Raw genomic sequence first — 18,978 nt, 5'->3', positions numbered from 1 at the left:
TACATATATATAAAATGAAATATATATATATATTTATATATATATAAAATGAAATATGGGTTCAGTCATCAGTTAGCCACACCAGGACACCCTAAAGGCACCACTGCCCACGTTGGAGCAGGTACTGGAATTGAAGGCACAGTGCCAAGGATGAACTATCCCATAAGAAGTGTATCTTGTAAAGTCAACTGGATTTCACTGGCTGCAAATATCCCAATTGCAAAAGAGAAATTAGAAAAATCTTTAATAAAAATATCACTTTCCAATCATTTTTTATTTATGCTTTTCTTTTCTTTCTTTGTTGCTCTCTTACATCTACCCATACCACCACCACTTCCATTTTCCAAGCGGTTTGTCTGCATTATAAATCCTTTCTTTTTTTCTAAGTCAAAGTAGGCATGAACAAGACTCAATTGCTGGTAAGGGGGAAATTGCGTAAATAAATAAGGTAATTAAACATGTCCATTCTGTAGATGAGTCACTTCTTCAAGTGACTTTGATACATCAGATTGAATCTAATAGTCCAAATATTAGGCAGTTCTTACTGTTAACCATCTTCCTACAAAACCTCAAATTTGAACTTGAGAAAATTCACTGATTATCCTAGACTATACATATTAGTGAAAGTAATTTCATTAACCACTATGTTCTAAATAAGTACTTTTGTTAGAAATCACATTTTTTGAGTCCTGAACTTCACCTGCATAGCAGAATGCTTTCTGCTTGATGGGCGGATAGAAACTAAAGCTGAAAAAACACGAATAGGTACTATCATATAGAAAAGATAACACAAATAGTAGAGAGAGATCATCCCATAGGGAGTTCTGATAGGAAGTACCTAGAACTGTAAAACCAGATCCCACTGTCCAAGGCTACCTACCCAGGTTCCTCCACTCACAGGCTCTTAAATTTGGCCACCACCTATAAGACCCCAAGACCAATTTTGTCCTTTTCTAACCTTGTACTTTATCGTCTTAATGAAAATAGGTCTTAAAGCTCATACAATTCTGCAACATCCTATACTTCTTTATATACTTGTAATTATTCACTTAATTACTTGCAATTTTTAGTTTGTTTTTGTTTGTTTGAATTTTTTGATTTGGGTTTTTTTTTTTTTTAATTTGTGGAATTTGTTGCAAAGAGAAGCACAGGTGAGTTTTCCAGTTATGGAAATCATTTCCAGAATGATCTTTAGGAGAGTCATTATTCAGAAAAAGGTGAGAACCATATAATTTCTTTTTTTTATTAAGTTTATTGGAATAACATTGGTTAATACAATTATATAAGTTTCAGGTGTATATTATCATTTGACATCTGTATATTCTATTGTGTGTTTACCACCCAAAGTCTAGTTTCCTTCAGCCACCATATATTTGATCCCTTTTACCCACTTCTCCCTCTCCCTACCTCCCTATATTTGACCCCCTTTACCCTATCTACCTCCCTCCTTCTCCCCCACCCCAATAGTAACCACTAGTCTATAGTCTATGTCCATGAGTCTCTGTTTCTTTGTCCTGCTCATTTGTTGCTTTTAGGTTTATATCCCACATATAAGTGATATCATGTGTGATTCTCAACTTTTTCAGTGTGGCTTATTTTGCTTAGCATGATTATCTCGGGGTCCATCCATGTTGTCGCAAATGGCAGTATTTCATCTCTTCTTATAGCTGAGTAATATTACATTGTATGTATGTGCCACAGCTTCTTTAGCCAATCATCTATTGTAGGACACTTCGGTTGCTTCCATGTCCTGGCCACTGAGAATAATGCTGCTATGAACATCAGTGTGCAGATATCTTTTCAGATATGGGTTTTCACTCATACATGGGATATAAAACCGAAAGCAACAAACGAACAAACAAAATTCATAGACACAGACAACAGTTTAGTGATTACCAGAGGGAGAAAGAGGAGTAGGGAAAATAGAAAAGGGTAAAGGGGTCAAATAAGGTGACGAAAGGAGATTTGACTTTGGGTGGTGAACACACAATGCAATATACTGATAATGTATTATAGAATTGTACACTTGGAATCTATATAATTTTATTAACAAATGTCACCCCAATAAATTTAATTTTTAAAAAGTTTTTTTAAAAAAAGGTTATTATTACTGTTATAAACATCCTTTACCTGCAGTAAGCTCCTTTAAGTCAGAAAACAGGTTTTGTTTATGTTTTTATTTTATTGAGCTAATGTTGGTTTACAGCATTATATAAGTTTCAGGTGTACAATATTATAATTTGATGTCTGTATATATTACATGATGCTCACCATCAAAAATCTATTTTCCATTGTTCACCATACAATTGACCCCCTTTACTCATTCTCTCCACCATCTTTTTCCCCTCTGGTAACCACCAATCTGTTGTCTGTCTCTATAAGTTTGTTTTTGTTTTGTTTTATTTGTTTTGTTGTTATTTTTTCTATGTCCTACAAATGAGTTAAATCATACAGTATTTATCTTTCTCCATCAGACTTATTTCAGTTATCATAATACACGCAATGTCCATCCATGTTGTTGTAAATATAATATCTCATCTTTTTTATGGCTGAGTAATTTCCCATTATATATATATAAATACCATGCCTTCAATTCATCTGTTGATGAATACGTAGGTTGTTTTCATATCTTGGCTATTGTAAATAATGCTACAGTGAACATAAAGATGCATATATCTTTTGAAATTAGTGTTTTCATATTCTTCAGATAAATTCCCAAAAGTGGATCATATGGTACTTCTATTTTTAATATTTTGAGAAATCTCCATACTGTTTTCCATAGTGGCTGTACCCACTTTGCATTCCCACCAACAGTGTACAAGGATTCCCTTTTCTCTGCATCCTATATGATACTTTATTTCTTGTCTTTTCAATAATAGCCATTCTAACAAATATGAGGTGATATCTCATTGTGGTTTCGATTTGCATTTCCCTAATAATTAGTGATGTTCGACATCATTTTATGTGCCAGTTGGCCATCTGTATGTCTCCTTTGGGAAAAAAAAAAAAGTCTATTCAGATCCTTTACGTATTTTTTAAATTGGGTTGCTTGCTGTTGAGTTATATGAGTTCTTTATATATTTTGGATATTAACTTCTTATCAGATGTACAATTTGCAAATATCTTTTCCCATTCAGTTGGTTGCCTTTGCATTTTATTGATGGGTTTCCTTTGCTGTGCAGCAGCTTTTTAGTTTGATGTGGTACTATTCGTTTATTTTTGCTTTTGTTTCCCTTGCCCTTGCAGTCAGATATACAAAAACACTGCTAAAATCAATGTCCGGGAGCTTACCACCTATGGTTTCTTCTATGTGTTTTATGGTTTCAAGTTTTGCATTCAAATCTGTAATCCATTTGGTCCTGAACTTTTTTGGGGGGGGCGAGGGGGCGGTAAGGGGTTAGGTATTATTGTTTCAATCTCCTTACTAGTAATTGTCTACAGATTTCCTATTTCTTCATGATTCAGTTTTTTAAGGTTGTATCATTCTAAGAATTTATTCATTTTTTCTAGATTTTTTAAAAATTAGTTGGAATATAGCTGTTTATAGTAGTCTCTCATGATCCTTTGTATTTCTGAGGTATCCATTGTAACTTCTCTTTCATTTCTGATTTCATTTATTTGAACCTTCTCTCTTTTTTTCCTAGTAAGTCTAGCTAAACTTTGTCAATTTTATCTTTTCAAAGAACCACCTCTTACTTTCATTGTTCTTTCCGATTTTTTTAATCTCTATTTCATTTATTTCCACTCTGATTTTTATTACTTCCTTCCTTCTACTGACTTTGGGTTTCATTTGTCCTTTTCTTCTCATTCCTTTAGGTATACGGTTAGATTGTTTATTTGAGATTTTTCTTGTTTCTTGAGGTAGGCTTGTATTGCTATAAACTTCCCTCTTACTACCTCTTTTACTGCATCCGTAGTCTTGCTATGTCGTCTTGTCATTTTCATTTATCTCCATGTATTTTTTTTATTTCTCCTTTGTTTTCTTAATTGACTCAATTGTTGCTTAGTAGCATGTTGTTTCATCTCCACATATTTGTGATTTTTCCAGTTTTTTTCTCTTAATTGATTTCTAGTTTCATACTGTTGTGGTTGAAAAAGGTGTCTGATATGTCATCCTTCTTATATTTATTGAGATATGTTCTGTGTCACAACATATGATCTATCCTTGAGCATGTTCCATGTGCTCTTGAGAAGAAAGTATATTCTGTTGCCACTGGATGGAATGTTCTATTACGTCCATCTAGCTAATGTGACATTTCAGGCTGATGTTTCCTTGTTGACTTTTTTATCTGGATGCTTTATCCACTCCCAGCTACTGGCTCTTCTCCCAGGTGTGTGCTGAATCCCCTCACAGGCTGTATCTATCTTCCAAGTCCTGGCTCTTCCTTGTCTAACCTTTTTTAATACCAACAGAGCTCCAGTTCTTAGTGTAGAGACCGAAAAAGAGACTCCAAGCAAATAGACCCTCAAATTACCTCCAAATTCAAGGCCTGAGACAGAGTGGAGAAAAATATTATGTTATCAGTTGTCGAAGTAAAGAAATTATGTTTTCATCCACTATAATGTACTAACCTGTCCTAAATTCCAATGGAAAGTTCAATAAGAACATTTAAAACACGGCCTATTGAGGAACATAATTCATTCACAAATATGTACTGAAATATTTTTAAAATTCACAAATGAAGCAAAATTATATGCATGTTAAAACAATACAAATGGAAAACATGAAAACAGTTACTAGTTGCTACTTTGTCTAGAGAGAGACTCAGGAGACAGCCATGATTGCTATTATTAGTGCACTAGTGGTAGTAGTGATAGTAGTGATAGTAGTGCTAGCAGCAGTCAGCCTTCACCTGTGTCCACTATGGGCTAGTCATTGTACCAGACACTTCATATAAATTATCTAAGATCTTCACCATAAACTTGTAAAACGAGGTGACGTCTTCCTCTTAAAGATGAAAAAAAAAAATGGAGGTTAAGTAGCTCTCCCAATGTAGCATAGCTTCTAAAGAGTAGTACAAGTATCTGAATCAGTGTCTATTGGAGACCAAAGGCTATGCTTTATCTCAACTCCACACTGCCTTCAGGAGAAGAGTTTGCTGCTGGGTGGTATCACCTGGCAAGAAAAAAGAAGGAGCTTCTGCCTGAGGTGGGTGTCATGCCCAAGAAGAGCACATGGCAGAAAGTGTCAAATCCATTTGTCTTGCAAGAGTGGGAAAGTTGCTTGGGATGGTTGCAAGGCATGAGTCTGACAAATAAAAGAACCATTTGAGGGTATTTAAGACCAAAAAGGGTAAGTTGGGTCTAGTCCCTGAATTTCCTTGAGCCTCTAAATCATGCTGGTTGCCACTTCTCTACTAGTTCTACTGTCTTCACTCCCAGCAGCTGGCTCTTCCCCCAGGCGAGCCCCCTAGCACAGGCTCTAAAGCACTTAGGTGGCTTTTTGAATCGGGTAACGACGAATTAAAGAGAATTCTTTATTGGAAGCCGTATATAGAGTATGAGTGAATGGAAAAAGTGGAAGCAGGGGACCCACTTAGGCCCTGTGTGAGGGATGACTGGAGAAACAGCTGAATGAATAGGAAGGAAAGGGGGCTGCCGAGGAAGCACTAGCAGCAGCACACGTAGATGGAGGATTTGGAAGGCAGGAAGAGGGCGGCAATGGGGAAAGAAGAGGATGAAGAAAGATTTCGAAAGTGTCTATTTTAATTAACTGTGAAAGGGAATTGTATGTCCTAAATTAAGTTATTAGGGTGGAGTAAAAAGGAGAGGAAAGAGACTATAAAGACAAGAGAAAAAGTTGATTCTGGAGTCAGCTGGTATAGATCACTTGTTCTAAAAGCCTAGAAGGAAAATGCAATGAGCTAGTAACTGCCTGGAAAAGTTAAAAGATTTTTTTTTTTCCCCTATGTAATTGAGTGCTTGAATACAATAGAAAGAGAACAAAAGGCTAAGAAAGATGAATACATTGACCCCTCGATGATATTCAGGAGATTCCCCAGGGTAACCCCAACGCTAGGGCAAGGTAAACTCATAGCTTTCTAAGTGGCAAAGTCTGGGATGTGATGAGCCAGGCTGTCACTGCAGGTCCCGACTCCTGACTTTTCTTAAGGCTGGCCTTGGCCTGGGGCCTTCGCTAAGTCACTTAGAATCCATTTCCTAATGTTTAATGTGGGAGCAATGATCATTACCTGTCTACCCAGCACTGCTGCTAATCAATACTAGGAACTCATTAAATATTCCTTGGTTGATTACCCCACAGATTAGTTATGAGAATGTAGATAAGAAAGCATGTGGGGAGGTTTAAAGCTGCTATAAATGTCATTATTTAGTAAATGTTATTTGCCAAAGTAGGTCAATAGTTATCATGTCATAACATAATTTTATTTATTCTACTTCTTGAATTTAAAGCATACATGGAGTGAATAACAAACCTTGCTTCTCCAGGGGAAATTATTTACATATAAATTTTAATGTTTAGAGAAAGTGGTTCCTAAATATCCACCTGAATAAATTGCAAGAGTCAACAGAGGAACTTTAAAAACATTGAGACATTTGGGGTCCACTCCTGGAGATTCTAATTCCGTAGTATTATGGTCAGACTCGGGGAGCTATACTATTTAAAGTTCCTAAGATGATTCTAAACGCAGGCAGCTTTGGGAAGTAGTAACTAACTAAGAGCGTTTTACCAAAGACTGATTTCTCTCAAACAACTATTAGATTGTCCTCAAAAAAGCAAATGGCCACCAGTAACCTTGTAGAACCCCACCATGGACCTGTGGGGTTACATATCCCCACCCAAGTTCCTGTGAGCCCCAGGACAGTGTGGGCCCACACCTGCCTACCTCCCCGGGCCTACCTCCTCTGTTCCTCTTGCTCTTTTTCTTAAACCTGCCTCCATCTGCCCCAGCCCTTGGGGTTCTGCCCCTCTTCCCAAGACCAACGGAAACAAAAGCAGCTTTCTCCTTTCCCTCTTCTTGCTTTGCTGTCCCTGTAGGGAAGCTGACAGGTCCGTGCCCTTTTAAGGGATGTTAACTGATGATTACTACAAAGAAGAGGGAAAAGAAAAGGCAACACATTTAAGGGAAAGATATAGGTTCCAGGCTCTCCAAGTTGCTATCACCATGATCCTGGTCTGCAGTTTTTGATTCTCCTCAGAGAGATTGAACTAGGTGGGAATTTTGAGAGTAAAAACAGAGAAAGGTTCTGGTCTAAGACAGTGATCGAGAAGGATCCCTGGCTCACCTTCTCCCATGGACATGGCAAATATGCAGCTATACATAGAACGATTTCCTCTGGAAGAAAACTAAAATCTTTCTGAGGGACCCCTTCACATCAGACAGACAAGGAGGAAACCACATCAAGCGAAGAAGAGAGCCCGAGACACAATTTCACCATAAACTTCACCCCCAGCATAGTGACCTATAATTAAGAGGGAATTCAAAACCTGAAGTTTCTCCCTGAGGAGTGAAGGGCGTGAACCCCATATCAGGCACCTCAGCTTCTAAGATAGTCACCTGAGAGGTAAGCAGTGAGTGGTGAGTTCCCGAAACATCTAGCTTTGGACATCCAGCTTTGAAAACCAGTAGCAGTGCAAGCTCATGAGACTCCGGGCTATACCTCTCTGGGAAACAGCTCTTAAAGGCCTAGATGGTTCAGATTCAGCTGCCCCAGGGCTCAGCATGGAGGCAGCTGACATTGTGTGAATGGGGCTCATTTGCTAACCTTAAAGTGTAGGCCTGAGGAGCAGGCATTTAATATCTAATTTCGCACACATCTAAGAGCAGTGTCTTTTTTTTTTTTTTTTTTTAATGCTAAGCTTTTCTCTCATTTCCTGAGCAAAGCCAACTGTATGCTCTCCCTCTGCCATGCTCTCAGAAGGAACTTTTACACTTCTTGCTGCAAGAGAAAAACATCAAGAGAAAAACAACTTGTTAACATACAACGGTTCCCCCATAAGACTATCACCACCACTAAACCGGCCTTAAAAGAAATGTTAAAGGGACTTGATTATGCTGAAAAGCAAGAGTGCTGATTAGTAACAGGAAAACATATGAAAGTATAAATCTCACTGGTAAAGGTACATATATAGTAAAGGTAGTAGATTAATCACTTATAAATCTAATAGGAAAGTGTATAGTATGATGTTGGTGGTGATGATATATTTTTGCATTCACAATTAAGTCATGTTTTTTTTCATTTAGTCATGGAAGAATGACATAATACAGATGGCATAATTTGTAATTAATTATTCACATTTTTGTACATATTTCCTCCCAACCAGTGTCTAACTTTCCTCAACCACCAACTCATCTACTATTTCTTTCAGCACCTTTTCAAAGCTCACCTACTCCTAGAAGCCCTCTCTGACTACTCTCCGTTGACGGGATTGTTCCTCCCCTCTACACTTACGAAACAGTTGGTTCCACATCATATTACACTAGTGAATATGGTGCTTGGTCTTGTTAAGTCAGTTATTGTTACTTCCTCAGGTTAAGATCCCTCATGCCCCAGCCCAGCCCAGTGCTATCATGAATCCATATGTGGACCCCATCAGCTAACTAGAAAGTGGGAAGCAGCAAGAGAAAAGACTAAAGAGTAGGGGAACCCCACAGCTTGGTGCCTGCTTGCAGGCCCCAGGCCGCCTCCCAAGCCTTCAAATATGTGGCTTTGGGCAGTTAGACTAATTGTAGATCCACCTAGCTGCTGGGATGAACCTGTGAATGGAAGATACTTAGATCCTCTGGCCTAAAAGAGCCATGGAAGGCTGTGATTGATATCAAATAGTACTTTTTGCAAGATCTGTTCAGTCATGGATATGGCATTTACCTCTATAATTCCTGAAGATAGCTGCCAGCCAGTTCCTAATGTAAATTAGAATGAATCTTGCTGTTTAGTTTATTTTTCAATTTTGTTTATTTTTTAACCTGTTTTTAAAATCATGATTGAACATAATTGAACTAAGAATGAAGAGTTTAAGATAATTATAGTAGAGAATTTTTAAGTAACTTTAGGTTTAAAAATACATTTTATTGAATCTTAAAATTATTTTTAACATTTGCTGTCCATAGCATCTTGTATGATTTAAGAATAGATTGATTCAGGGTCAGAGTCTCCTGTTCTCTGTAAAATATTAAATTACTGCGGGATAAACAGGATTGAGAATTAGATTTTAAAAGTTAAATTAGTATGACCTGAAAAGTAAATCCATTTAAAAGATTTCTGCAGGAGACTGTACAAAGCATGCTCCATAGCTCTTTCTAAGTAGGTTTATCCCTTTTCCGGAACGCTGGCTTATGCATTCCTTATTCCTGGGGTGTTACTGCCATCTAGTGGAAAGTTTACTAAATGTGCAATAAATGCTTTCTCAGGGCTAATTTTTCCCCCCTCCACTCTCACACCCATTCTTTTCTTTTTCTCTTTCTCTCTGTCCTAGATGCCCTCAGGTGCACCCAGAATAGAAAATGTTTGGTTATTCATTTGGAATTTCCTTGTAATGTGAGGCTTTCTACCAATAAGACAACAATATTTCTATTCAGCCAGAACTGATTTGTCAGAACTGCATGTAGGAGAAAATTGAAATTAAAATATCTTTGTATAAATGAAAAAATCAAGGTGAAAAATAAAAAGCATGCATGGCATGCTACCTTTTGTAAGAAAGAAGGTGAAATAAGAAAATATGTGTTTACGATATATGTCAATTCAATCTAAATAAAGCTGGGGAGAAAAATATGTGCTATTTTTACACCATGAAATGCAGGAAAGATAAATCAGAAACTAATGGTATTGGTTACCTAAAGGGAAAAAATGGAAATAAGTAAAAAAGATAGAGAAAACAATGAAACTACAGGTTTTCTTCATTATCCAAAACTAGAGTATTCCTATGAAACCTTTTGTAAGCCAAAATGGCGTAAAGCAAAGAGACAATTATCGTTCATTTAAATACAACATATTTTTTTTGACCATTCTTAGATACCAAATTTGATGCACTCATAATGTCTTTATGTCATTCACCATGATCAAAATTTGTAATTACATCCAGTTTTACACTAAGCATGACACCCTTACAAGCTCTCTTAGGCTTTTCTGGTACCTTAGGACATATCTTGCTAACAGTTGCTCAAAATAAACCTACATAAAGCACAAATGCTCACAGACACAGTTCAAAGCTTTGGCTGCTTGAAGCTGAGCGTAATTCCTGGAGAAGCTTGGCAGTGCCATGCCCACAACTCCTGGTGTGTATTGCCTCCATAACAGCTCGCTGCAAAACAAACATTGAACATTATTTTTACTTCTCACCATTTTTCATAAAAGTAAAAATCCTCTTTGGGTTTCTTTTGGTTAGCATCAACAAGTACAAATGTAGGTCTTTCATAAAAGTGAAGTGGCATAAGGCAAACTTTCAAAAGATAGAGGATACCTGCACTCTGATTTTTTTTATAGTTTTGACTTTTGAACCATGTAAATGTTTACAATTTCAAAATATAAAATTAAATAAACAGGTTGTGAGGACTCTAAACTAAACAAAAACAGAAATGAATCAATTTAAGCATGATCACATCAATAATATGACTACTTTTTTTAAAAAACTATTTCTAGTAATTTTTTAATGTAAAACTCTAACTTCCCACCCTTAGGGGATGTTCTAAGAATAATAAGAACTTCAAGAAAACCTTGAATTTAACCTGGTAAGTTTGTTGTTGGCAGTGGTATTGATGTAATAAATCTGAAACTATTTTTTGTGTGTATTTTAGAATGCCAAATAAATAAATGTATTGTTGGTATCGAGAACCGGTTTTTTGTTTTGTTTTGTTTTGTTTTTTTAAGATATAGGAAAGAAGGAAAGAATAAGGAAAGAAGCAAACCCTATGGCATTGGATTAGGGTATTAGAGGTAAAAGTACAAATTCATGGCTTTAAAAAGTATATATTTCCAAGCTTTGTCCATTTAAAAGCCTAGAAGGAATGACTAACTTATCTGTAACAAGTAGTACAGCTTATACCCTGATCTCAGTGTGTAAATACCAGAATCCAACAGAAGGAAGCATTGTCCCATAGAAAAATGGCTCATTCCAGCGCTGTACAAGGTGATCCTGGAACATATTCTTGTTTCAGGACATAGGAACACACTCAAAGACCAATGCAGATACGCAAAAGGACACAGCAGCCAGCCAAGGTAAATAATTAAAAGGAATTACGGGCTGAACTTTTTAAAAATCTATTAGTCTGTATCTGTCCTTTAAAAAAGAGAGGGGAGAGGGAAAAAAATGCTTTTTATACCAGCACCTAAGTAAGAATCAGAAAACTTGGGTCATAGTCCTCACTCCATAATTGACTTGCTGTGCGTAGCCTTCAGCACATTGGTTAACCTCCCTGAATCTTAATTCACTCATCTGAAAATGTGAACAATAATATCTGCCCTACCTGTTTCACTCTGAAGTAGCATGCATCTAATATACTTAAAATAAGTGCTAACTGAATAAATTAATAAGCGAGTGACTAAATAAATACATTCCTCTGGAGATATTCAGTATATCTATCGAATCAGATGTGGAACTCAGGAGAAACTGAGTACTTAGACTTGAAAGTCCTCAGCATTCATAGGAAAAGATGAACCACCTAAAAAGAGATGGAGAGAATAAAGTTGAAGACACAACCCTAAGAAACTTTTACATTTAAGAACTAGACAGGAGGATAAGAGAAGGAAAAATAGGAGCAAGGGGGAAAGGAGTAAAGAATTTATCAGCACATTCAGGGTTGGAGAAGAGTGCATTGTGACTGGGAGGGGGAGTTGTGGGTTGTGGTGGGATATTTAAAGAAGAGAGAGAAGGTCGTTGAACAAGTTGAAAATAAATTTTGTGAAGCACACATGAGAAACAGTAATCATTTCAGTAGGATTTTTCCCTCTGTTAGAATTCAACACAAAATCAAAATCATTCTGATCAGGACTAATTAGAAAAAACAACTTTTTCTCAAATTGTATTTTGTCTTGATTGTGTAGTTAGCAAGCACAACTGGGATGCCAGAAAAAGGGGAATGCTGCTCCCTCATGTCTAATGCCAACAACCAATTGTTCCCAGTCTCTCTTCTTCCTCACTCTACAAAAGAGAGACCAATCTCAACATATGCCCTTTCTACCAAACTCTTGCCATTTTCTTCTCTGAATACCTACATATTCTGTACGTCTATACCCAAATGTCACCATGCTAGGCATTCGACGGGATGGCAGGCATCCACATTTTAAGAAATTTGATTGATTCACGGTAGACAACGTAGTCCAAGATGAACCTTCCTATAAACCACTGAACGAGTCAGTCATACAACTTTCCCATTTGTAGTAAGTAATGTCACAAAAGCTGCATGCTTCATAACCTATACATTTCTGTTGACACTAGTCCGTGTGCATTAGATGCCTCGAAGCCTACAAAATTAACACAAGGCACTACGAGAGCTCAGGTAATTTCCCTAAGGGTGCTTGGCCAATACATGGCAAATGAGGACTTGAACCCAGGTTCTCTGCTTTAAGTCTCATGTTCTCTTCCATTACTTCATCCCATGAAGTTGAATTCTAGCTGGGAAAACCAATGGGCATGAAACAATCAAGAAGAGCCATGCTGTGTGGTGGGTTTGTAAGTTCAGTACAAGGGACAGATCCACTTAGGCCGGAGAATTTAAAAGAAAAGGTTTTTGGAACACTCTTTCCATGTGAAGTCTACATGGAAGTCCAGCAGGTAAAACAGATATAGATGTAGCTGCTCTGATTGGAGCTGGGGTAGGGTCTCATAGGCCCTTTCCTATGCTCTGCAATGAATTCTCCTTGCAACTTTTCAGAAGTCTTGAGGCTCTGCTTAGCAGTTTGGAAACCATTGGGCTAAATCAGTTATCTAAATATAGCCCCTGGACCAGCAGTGACTTCTTAGACATGTGAATTCTTTAATCCCACCCACGACTTTTTGAATCAGAAATTCAGGAGCTGGGGCTTAGCAAACTGTGTTTTAGCATGTTCTCTGGGTAATTTGATACCCCAAAAATTTGAGAACCAGCGGACTACTTCATCTCCATAAAGCAAATCGGAGGAAGCCATCTTCTTCTGTGCTTTGAAAGAACATTTGAGATTGAGATAGGGGACTTTAAAGGGAATTGGAAACTGCCACTGAGAGGCTTTCTCTAAAACATCAGCAGAGAATGGATGAATTTGGGTAAAGCAGCAGGGAAGTCCTGACCAAGGCTAGCAAGTTTCGGCGTGCACTCCCAGTAGTCACATCCGTCCTCTGAACTCCTCCTGACTGCCTCAGAATAGAAGAGAAGAGAGTGGGTATTAGAGGTAACCTAGCATTCTGTGCAGAAAGTTTAGGAAAAGAGGAGTATAAGAGGCCACATTGAAGTGATTGGCCATGAGGGAACTAGACTTAATGAAGGTAACAGGCCCAGTGGATGTGGGAACATGGGAGAGGTGGGGATTAGGCAGCTTCGCTAAAGGTAAGGGGACGGAGAAGTTCCATGTTTGAGATCTCAGTGCTCAAACGATCCTGTTATATCCAAGCCCAAGATGTGGCCCTACATCATGCTTCACTGTTGAATTTATATTGCTAAATGGACAATCTTGCACAGAAACAATTTCTATTTGACATAATAAACCAAAAAAAGTCATATTTTCCTGCTTTCAAAAATATTTCAATTTCTGTCTTTTTTATATGTTGATGTAATATTGTCTTTATCCTATCTTGAAAAAGACCATACTTTCTTTTTGATGTGTATTTTTCCTTTTTTGTATATTTTTGTGGCAAAATGTACATAACAAAATCAACCATTTTAATAATTTTTAAATGTACAGTTTAGTTATACTTTTCTTTTAGGTGCTAAAAATTTCACTTTTATGAAATAATAATAAAAAACTGTGCCTGGTTGGGGAAGGAAGCCGTTTTTACTTGAAAAATTAAAAAGTTGGCACTTTATTTGGGGTTCCTAACTTTGTTTTGATGCTACTGGACTGAGAAATCCAAGTATCTATGAACCACTGTCTTAAAGGAGAGCTAGGACTTAGAGGGGTGGAGAGTTCAGGCGGGGAAAGAGGCGAGAACAAAGCCATAGAGAGAGGAATGTGCAGGGCATTTTTCGAAGAGTGTACAGGAAGCATGCAACCCTGAGGGGTTAGCAGCCATCTTTGGATCATGACTAGAGAGCCTATGTGAGAACAGAGGAGGTGGAGCAGAGAAACGGTGAAAGGAAAACTGGGTCCAGGTCCCAGCACTTACACCACGGATGAAGGCCTCCCTGAAGCCTATTCTAGCCCTGGACTCTGCAGTTACTGCTTAAATTCCTGTTTCTGTTTAAGCCAGTTTGAGTCTGGTTTCCTTTCACTTGCAGCTGAAGAACCACTGATGCACAAGACTAAAATGATCCTCGGAACCAGGGAGAAGAAAGTGGGCATTTGCGGTCATCTAGCACTCTGGAAGGCAGGTGCTAAAGGACAAAAGGAGGGGAGTCCGGGGGGCTTTCAACGTGACTAGCCATGAAGGGCTGGCATTGGGATGGAAAAGGAGGGCTAGCTCTGAGCTTCTATATGAAAGAAGGGGTGTCCTCCAGAATGGTTTCTGTCCTGAGCCCCACTTGTATTAACACTACTGCCTTCTCTTCAGGGATAAGGCAGGCCACCAACTACTCCCCAGGGAAATGATGCAAACGGTCACTTAGTTGGTAGCCGGAACCGTGAAAGAGTTGGGGAAAGGTAGAGAAAGAGTTGCCTGAGCAGATTCCAAGGGTGAAAAAGGAGGCGGGGGGGAGTTAAAAATGGAGGAGGGGTACATTGTGAAAAAAAGAAAGAAAGAGTGAAAATTGCAGAAGTAAAAAAGAGAATGTGGATAGAAACGTGGAGAATAGGAGGATAGCAGAACATGGTTGCTAAGAGTGGGCCCCGGGACCAAACAGATACCAGTCCCAAAACCTATGCATCGTCTACTGTCTTAATTCACTTCTCTAAGCATTTCTTTACTCTCCATAGATGAGCATGAAAGTGCCACCTTTAGATGACTGTGAGGCTTCAAAAATATAATACAGGGAAGCCCATCGCAGAGTGTCTGGCAGGAGTAGGCATTCTCATTTGTATCTCATAAGAATAAGATGGATGAATGAGGAGACAAGAGAGGAAGAAAGTAAAACACTGTTCCACTCAGATCCTGACCCTCCTCAGTAGCAAGCAGCGAGTATTTAGTCTGTACAGAAGCACTAAGGAAAATTAAAAGGATCACACTAGAAGAAATGGTTTTTGAGAAACGCCAATAACGTTTACTTAATCTCCTCTCCCTTGTCCTATTCCCTGACACTGCTACTTAGTGTTGAATTGGGCTGACAATAGTGGAGAATCTTCAATATACAAAGGGGTGGAGATCACTTAACTGAACAAAATATTAAAACAAATCAAGATACCGTCAGGGCTTGATTTCAGTTGGCAAAGTGTGGCACTTCGCCAAATCTGGGCTACCTAGGCCAGGCGGGGTGATTCGAACTAGAGGGATCTCTCCTTACCCACCGTCCAGGGGCTGGATGAGCTGGACGTGGCAATCACAGGCGTTTTTGTTCTACCTTTAAATCCTCGTCTCAGGAGACCGGCTGGTAATTGAGCTGGGACTGGGCGGGGGCGAGGGAAGGAGGTTGCAAATCCGAGAAACAAAGAGAGACCAGGCTGAAAGCCTCCAGGACCAGGAAGGAGAGATGGGATTCTGATTTGGCAATGCACCTGGGACCCGCTACTAAGAAACAACAGGACTGTCTCCCATTTATAAAGCACTTTGTTGATAGTAATGTGATCTCTCTATAAGGCACTCTATTAATGGTAGCGATAAATAATAGTCCTACGTCGGCAGTATCTCCTCCAATCTTCTCAACATCCGCTAAGCGCATCTTATCACCACTTTTATAAGGAAACTGTGGCTCCGAGGCGTAAAGCACTTTGGTCACAACTCAAGAGAGTCCAGACTTGACCCCAGACCTTCAGATTCCAGTGGAGCAGTGGCCGAGACTCGGCCAGTCGCAAAGTCACTGAAAGACGACCTCAGGGGAGGTCCAGGAGCGCTGGTGGCTGCACTCCACGAAGGGGCGGGCTCAATCGGCAGGTAGCGCCCAGAACCTCCGGCAGGCCACACGCCGCTCCACCCGCCAGGAAGCCCGCGAAAGCCCTGGCAGCCGGGCATTCCGCGGTCACGCTAGCCTGGCTGTCCGCCCCCCGCGCAGCCCGCCCGCCGTCAGTCAGCAGCCGGTCCCGCCGCCACGCTGCACGACCGCAGTGCGCCCTCTGCCCTCGCCGGGACGGGGGGCCCCGCTACCATCATGCTGCTCGCCATCTACACGGCCCTGGCGGGTCTGCTGCTCCTGCCGCTTGTGGTGAATCTCTGCTGCCCCTACTTCTTCCAGGACACGAGCTACTTCCTGCGGTTGGTACGCTTGATCCGGCGGCTGAAGAGCTACGAGCAGCGGCGGCCGGTGCGCACCATCTTGCAGGTCTTTCTGGAGAAAGCGCGCCAGACCCCGCACAAGCCTTTTCTGCTTTTCCGCGATGAGACATACACCTACGCTCAGGTGGACCAACGCAGCAATCAAGTGGCGCGAACGCTGCGCAACCACCTCGGCCTGCGCCAAGGAGAATGCGTGGCGATCTTCATGGGCAATGAACCGGCCTACGTGTGGCTGTGGCTGGGGCTGGCCAAGCTGGGCTGCGCCATGTCGTGCCTCAACTACAACATCCGCGCTGAGTCCCTGTTGCACTGCTTCCAGTGCTGCGGGGCGAAGGTGCTACTGGCCTCACCAGGTGAGCCTGGGGACCGCTAAGCCCTGGCATTAATTAGGCTCCTCCACGCCTAGACGAACCAGTCACAGCGTAGCATAGGGGGTTGGAGGTATAGATTCGGATCGGGTCTGGAGGTGTAGAAGGAGGGGATGGCAACCCTTCCTCAAAATGCTCATTAATGATCATTAGAACCACTTGTTGTGGAAGCTGACTGTGCTGGGCACTATTAAGCACTAAACATACAGTGTCGCTTTAAATCTTCACAACAGGTAGGATTTACTATTGGACTTGATAGATGAGACCACCGAGGCCAGAGAAATGAAGCCTTATATCCCAGTTCACAGAACTGGGAACGCGGGAAGAGAGGAGGGAGAGTTGCCAGGGCTATTTACAGCCAGAGTCCAACCTCTTAGCCAAGACTGACAATGTGTTAAAATGCAGAAAGTCTTGACTGTAGATCCACCAAAACTGTTCTCACCTCTCCTGCTGGATTGGCTGTGTGATCATGGGAAAGTCATTTCCCTTATCTGACCCTTGGTTTCCTCTTCTGTAAAGAGGTGGTCTTCAAGGCTGCTTCCAGCCCTCAAGTGCTGTTAGCCTCCCTGGATTCTCAACACAGAGAGAAGGTAACCCTACTTAGTCCCCAAGGAGAAGATGGTGGGGATCTGCTGCAGTGCCCTGGTGAGCCCCTACTACATCTATAGCAATAGTGACCTTTGTCTCTGTTGTTACCTCCTGCCACATTTCAACAAGACATGAAATGGTAACTTCAAGCTACAATGGTGACCATCAGGCATCAGTCCAGGAGGAAACCAAGAACCTGGTACCCACAGGGCTGCTGGGTTTTCCTTCCCAGAAAGCTTGTCTCTGCACTTAAATAAGAGCAGTTGCTTCTCTGTCAATAAGAGAAGGCCTAGCCAGGTGCAGGCTGAAAGACATGGAGGAAGAGGGAGTCAGGAAGCGTTACCTTCTGGAATGTCTTTCTGTACCATGCCCTATGCTGGATGCTTTTATTACCCTGAGAGATAGCATATCATTACTCCGTGACCCCTGTTATACAGTTGATGAAACCAAGGCTTAAAATTCCAACCTATATCCTCTACATGGCTGTAAAGTATTAAATCTGGAAGGAATCAAGCATCCATCTGCTCTCCCACTTTATTTCATAGCTGAGGAAGCTGAGGCAAGCAAAGCAATTTGCCTAGTATAACAGAAAGATGAGATGTCTGATCACTTGTGAGAAGCCAGGAAACTTACACACCTGTTTCATGTGGCATAAAATAAATAATTCAAAATATGAAGGCTTTGCATAAAAGTTTAAAAACAGGGACAGTTTTAAAGGCCACCAAGTTGTTTGAAGGGGATAATCCTTTCAACAAAACTCCCCAAAATTTCTAACTAGAAATTGCCTGCAAACAGAGACAACATCACTACTTAGTAACTGGAAGACTCTCTTAAATCTATGACTTTACCAGTCTATTCAGAGGGAAGTTATTTGCACAATGACCTCTGTACCACTTCAGGAGGGGCTGAAATACTGTTAAACAGCATGGTTAAACAGGCACTGCTAAACAACAGGAATGTGTCTTGAGAAATACATCTATAAGCGATTTTGTCATTGGCGTGAACATCACAGAGTGTACTTAGACAAACATAGATGGCATAGCCTACCACAAACACCTAGGCTGTATGATATACCACTGTCGTATATGCAGTTTACCGTTGACCAAACTGTCATTACACAGCACACATGACTGTATCCCAGATCCCCTGTGAGGAAGTTCAAGGACTTGGAGTTTTGTTGGCATAGAAGTTTGGGTTTAAATGACTATAATAGAGTTGGTTCTGTAATCACATCAGAAATACAACCTGATATCTTCTCCACCCAGGCAACAGTCCTCTGCCATTAACATTATGTTTAGGTTAGTGTACTTGGAGAATGTAATTAAATTCCAATATTCAGATCAAATTTGAACCAGACTTTTCAGTGGACCTGTGGCACTCTCTGGCATGACCTTTGAGAAAGGCCACACATTTTCAAACTATTCACTTTTTCCAAATCACTGAGAGACCATTGCGCACCATGCAGAATTACGCTCTGAATAGAAACAGTTACTGCAAATGGGGTAACACAGGATCCAAAGCTGCATGCTTAGTAAATGTGCCCAGGTGTAAATGCGTCGAATTGACTGATTC

General features: G+C 40.2%; 1 protein-coding gene across 2 annotated transcripts in view; it reads left to right on the top strand.

The window, feature by feature from the left end:
* The first annotated feature begins 16,093 nt into the window (after positions 1–16,093).
* Positions 16,094–18,978, top strand: part of SLC27A2 (solute carrier family 27 member 2) — a 45,868-nt gene continuing 42,983 nt past the window's right edge. The window contains exon 1 of one of the 2 annotated variants that reach the window (XM_039889076.1): positions 16,094–16,803. In XM_039889076.1, the coding sequence (XP_039745010.1) occupies positions 16,326–16,803 (478 nt within the window). In that variant the 5' untranslated portion in view covers positions 16,094–16,325. The remainder of the gene's footprint in view (positions 16,804–18,978) is intronic. The other variant, XM_039889075.1, reaches the window with a different exon arrangement.

Source organism: Pteropus medius, unplaced genomic scaffold (assembly GCF_902729225.1).
Source record: "Pteropus medius unplaced genomic scaffold, Ma_sr-lr_union100, whole genome shotgun sequence".
NCBI lineage: Eukaryota > Metazoa > Chordata > Mammalia > Chiroptera > Pteropodidae > Pteropus > Pteropus medius.
This window is presented reverse-complemented; position numbering and strand designations above follow the sequence as displayed.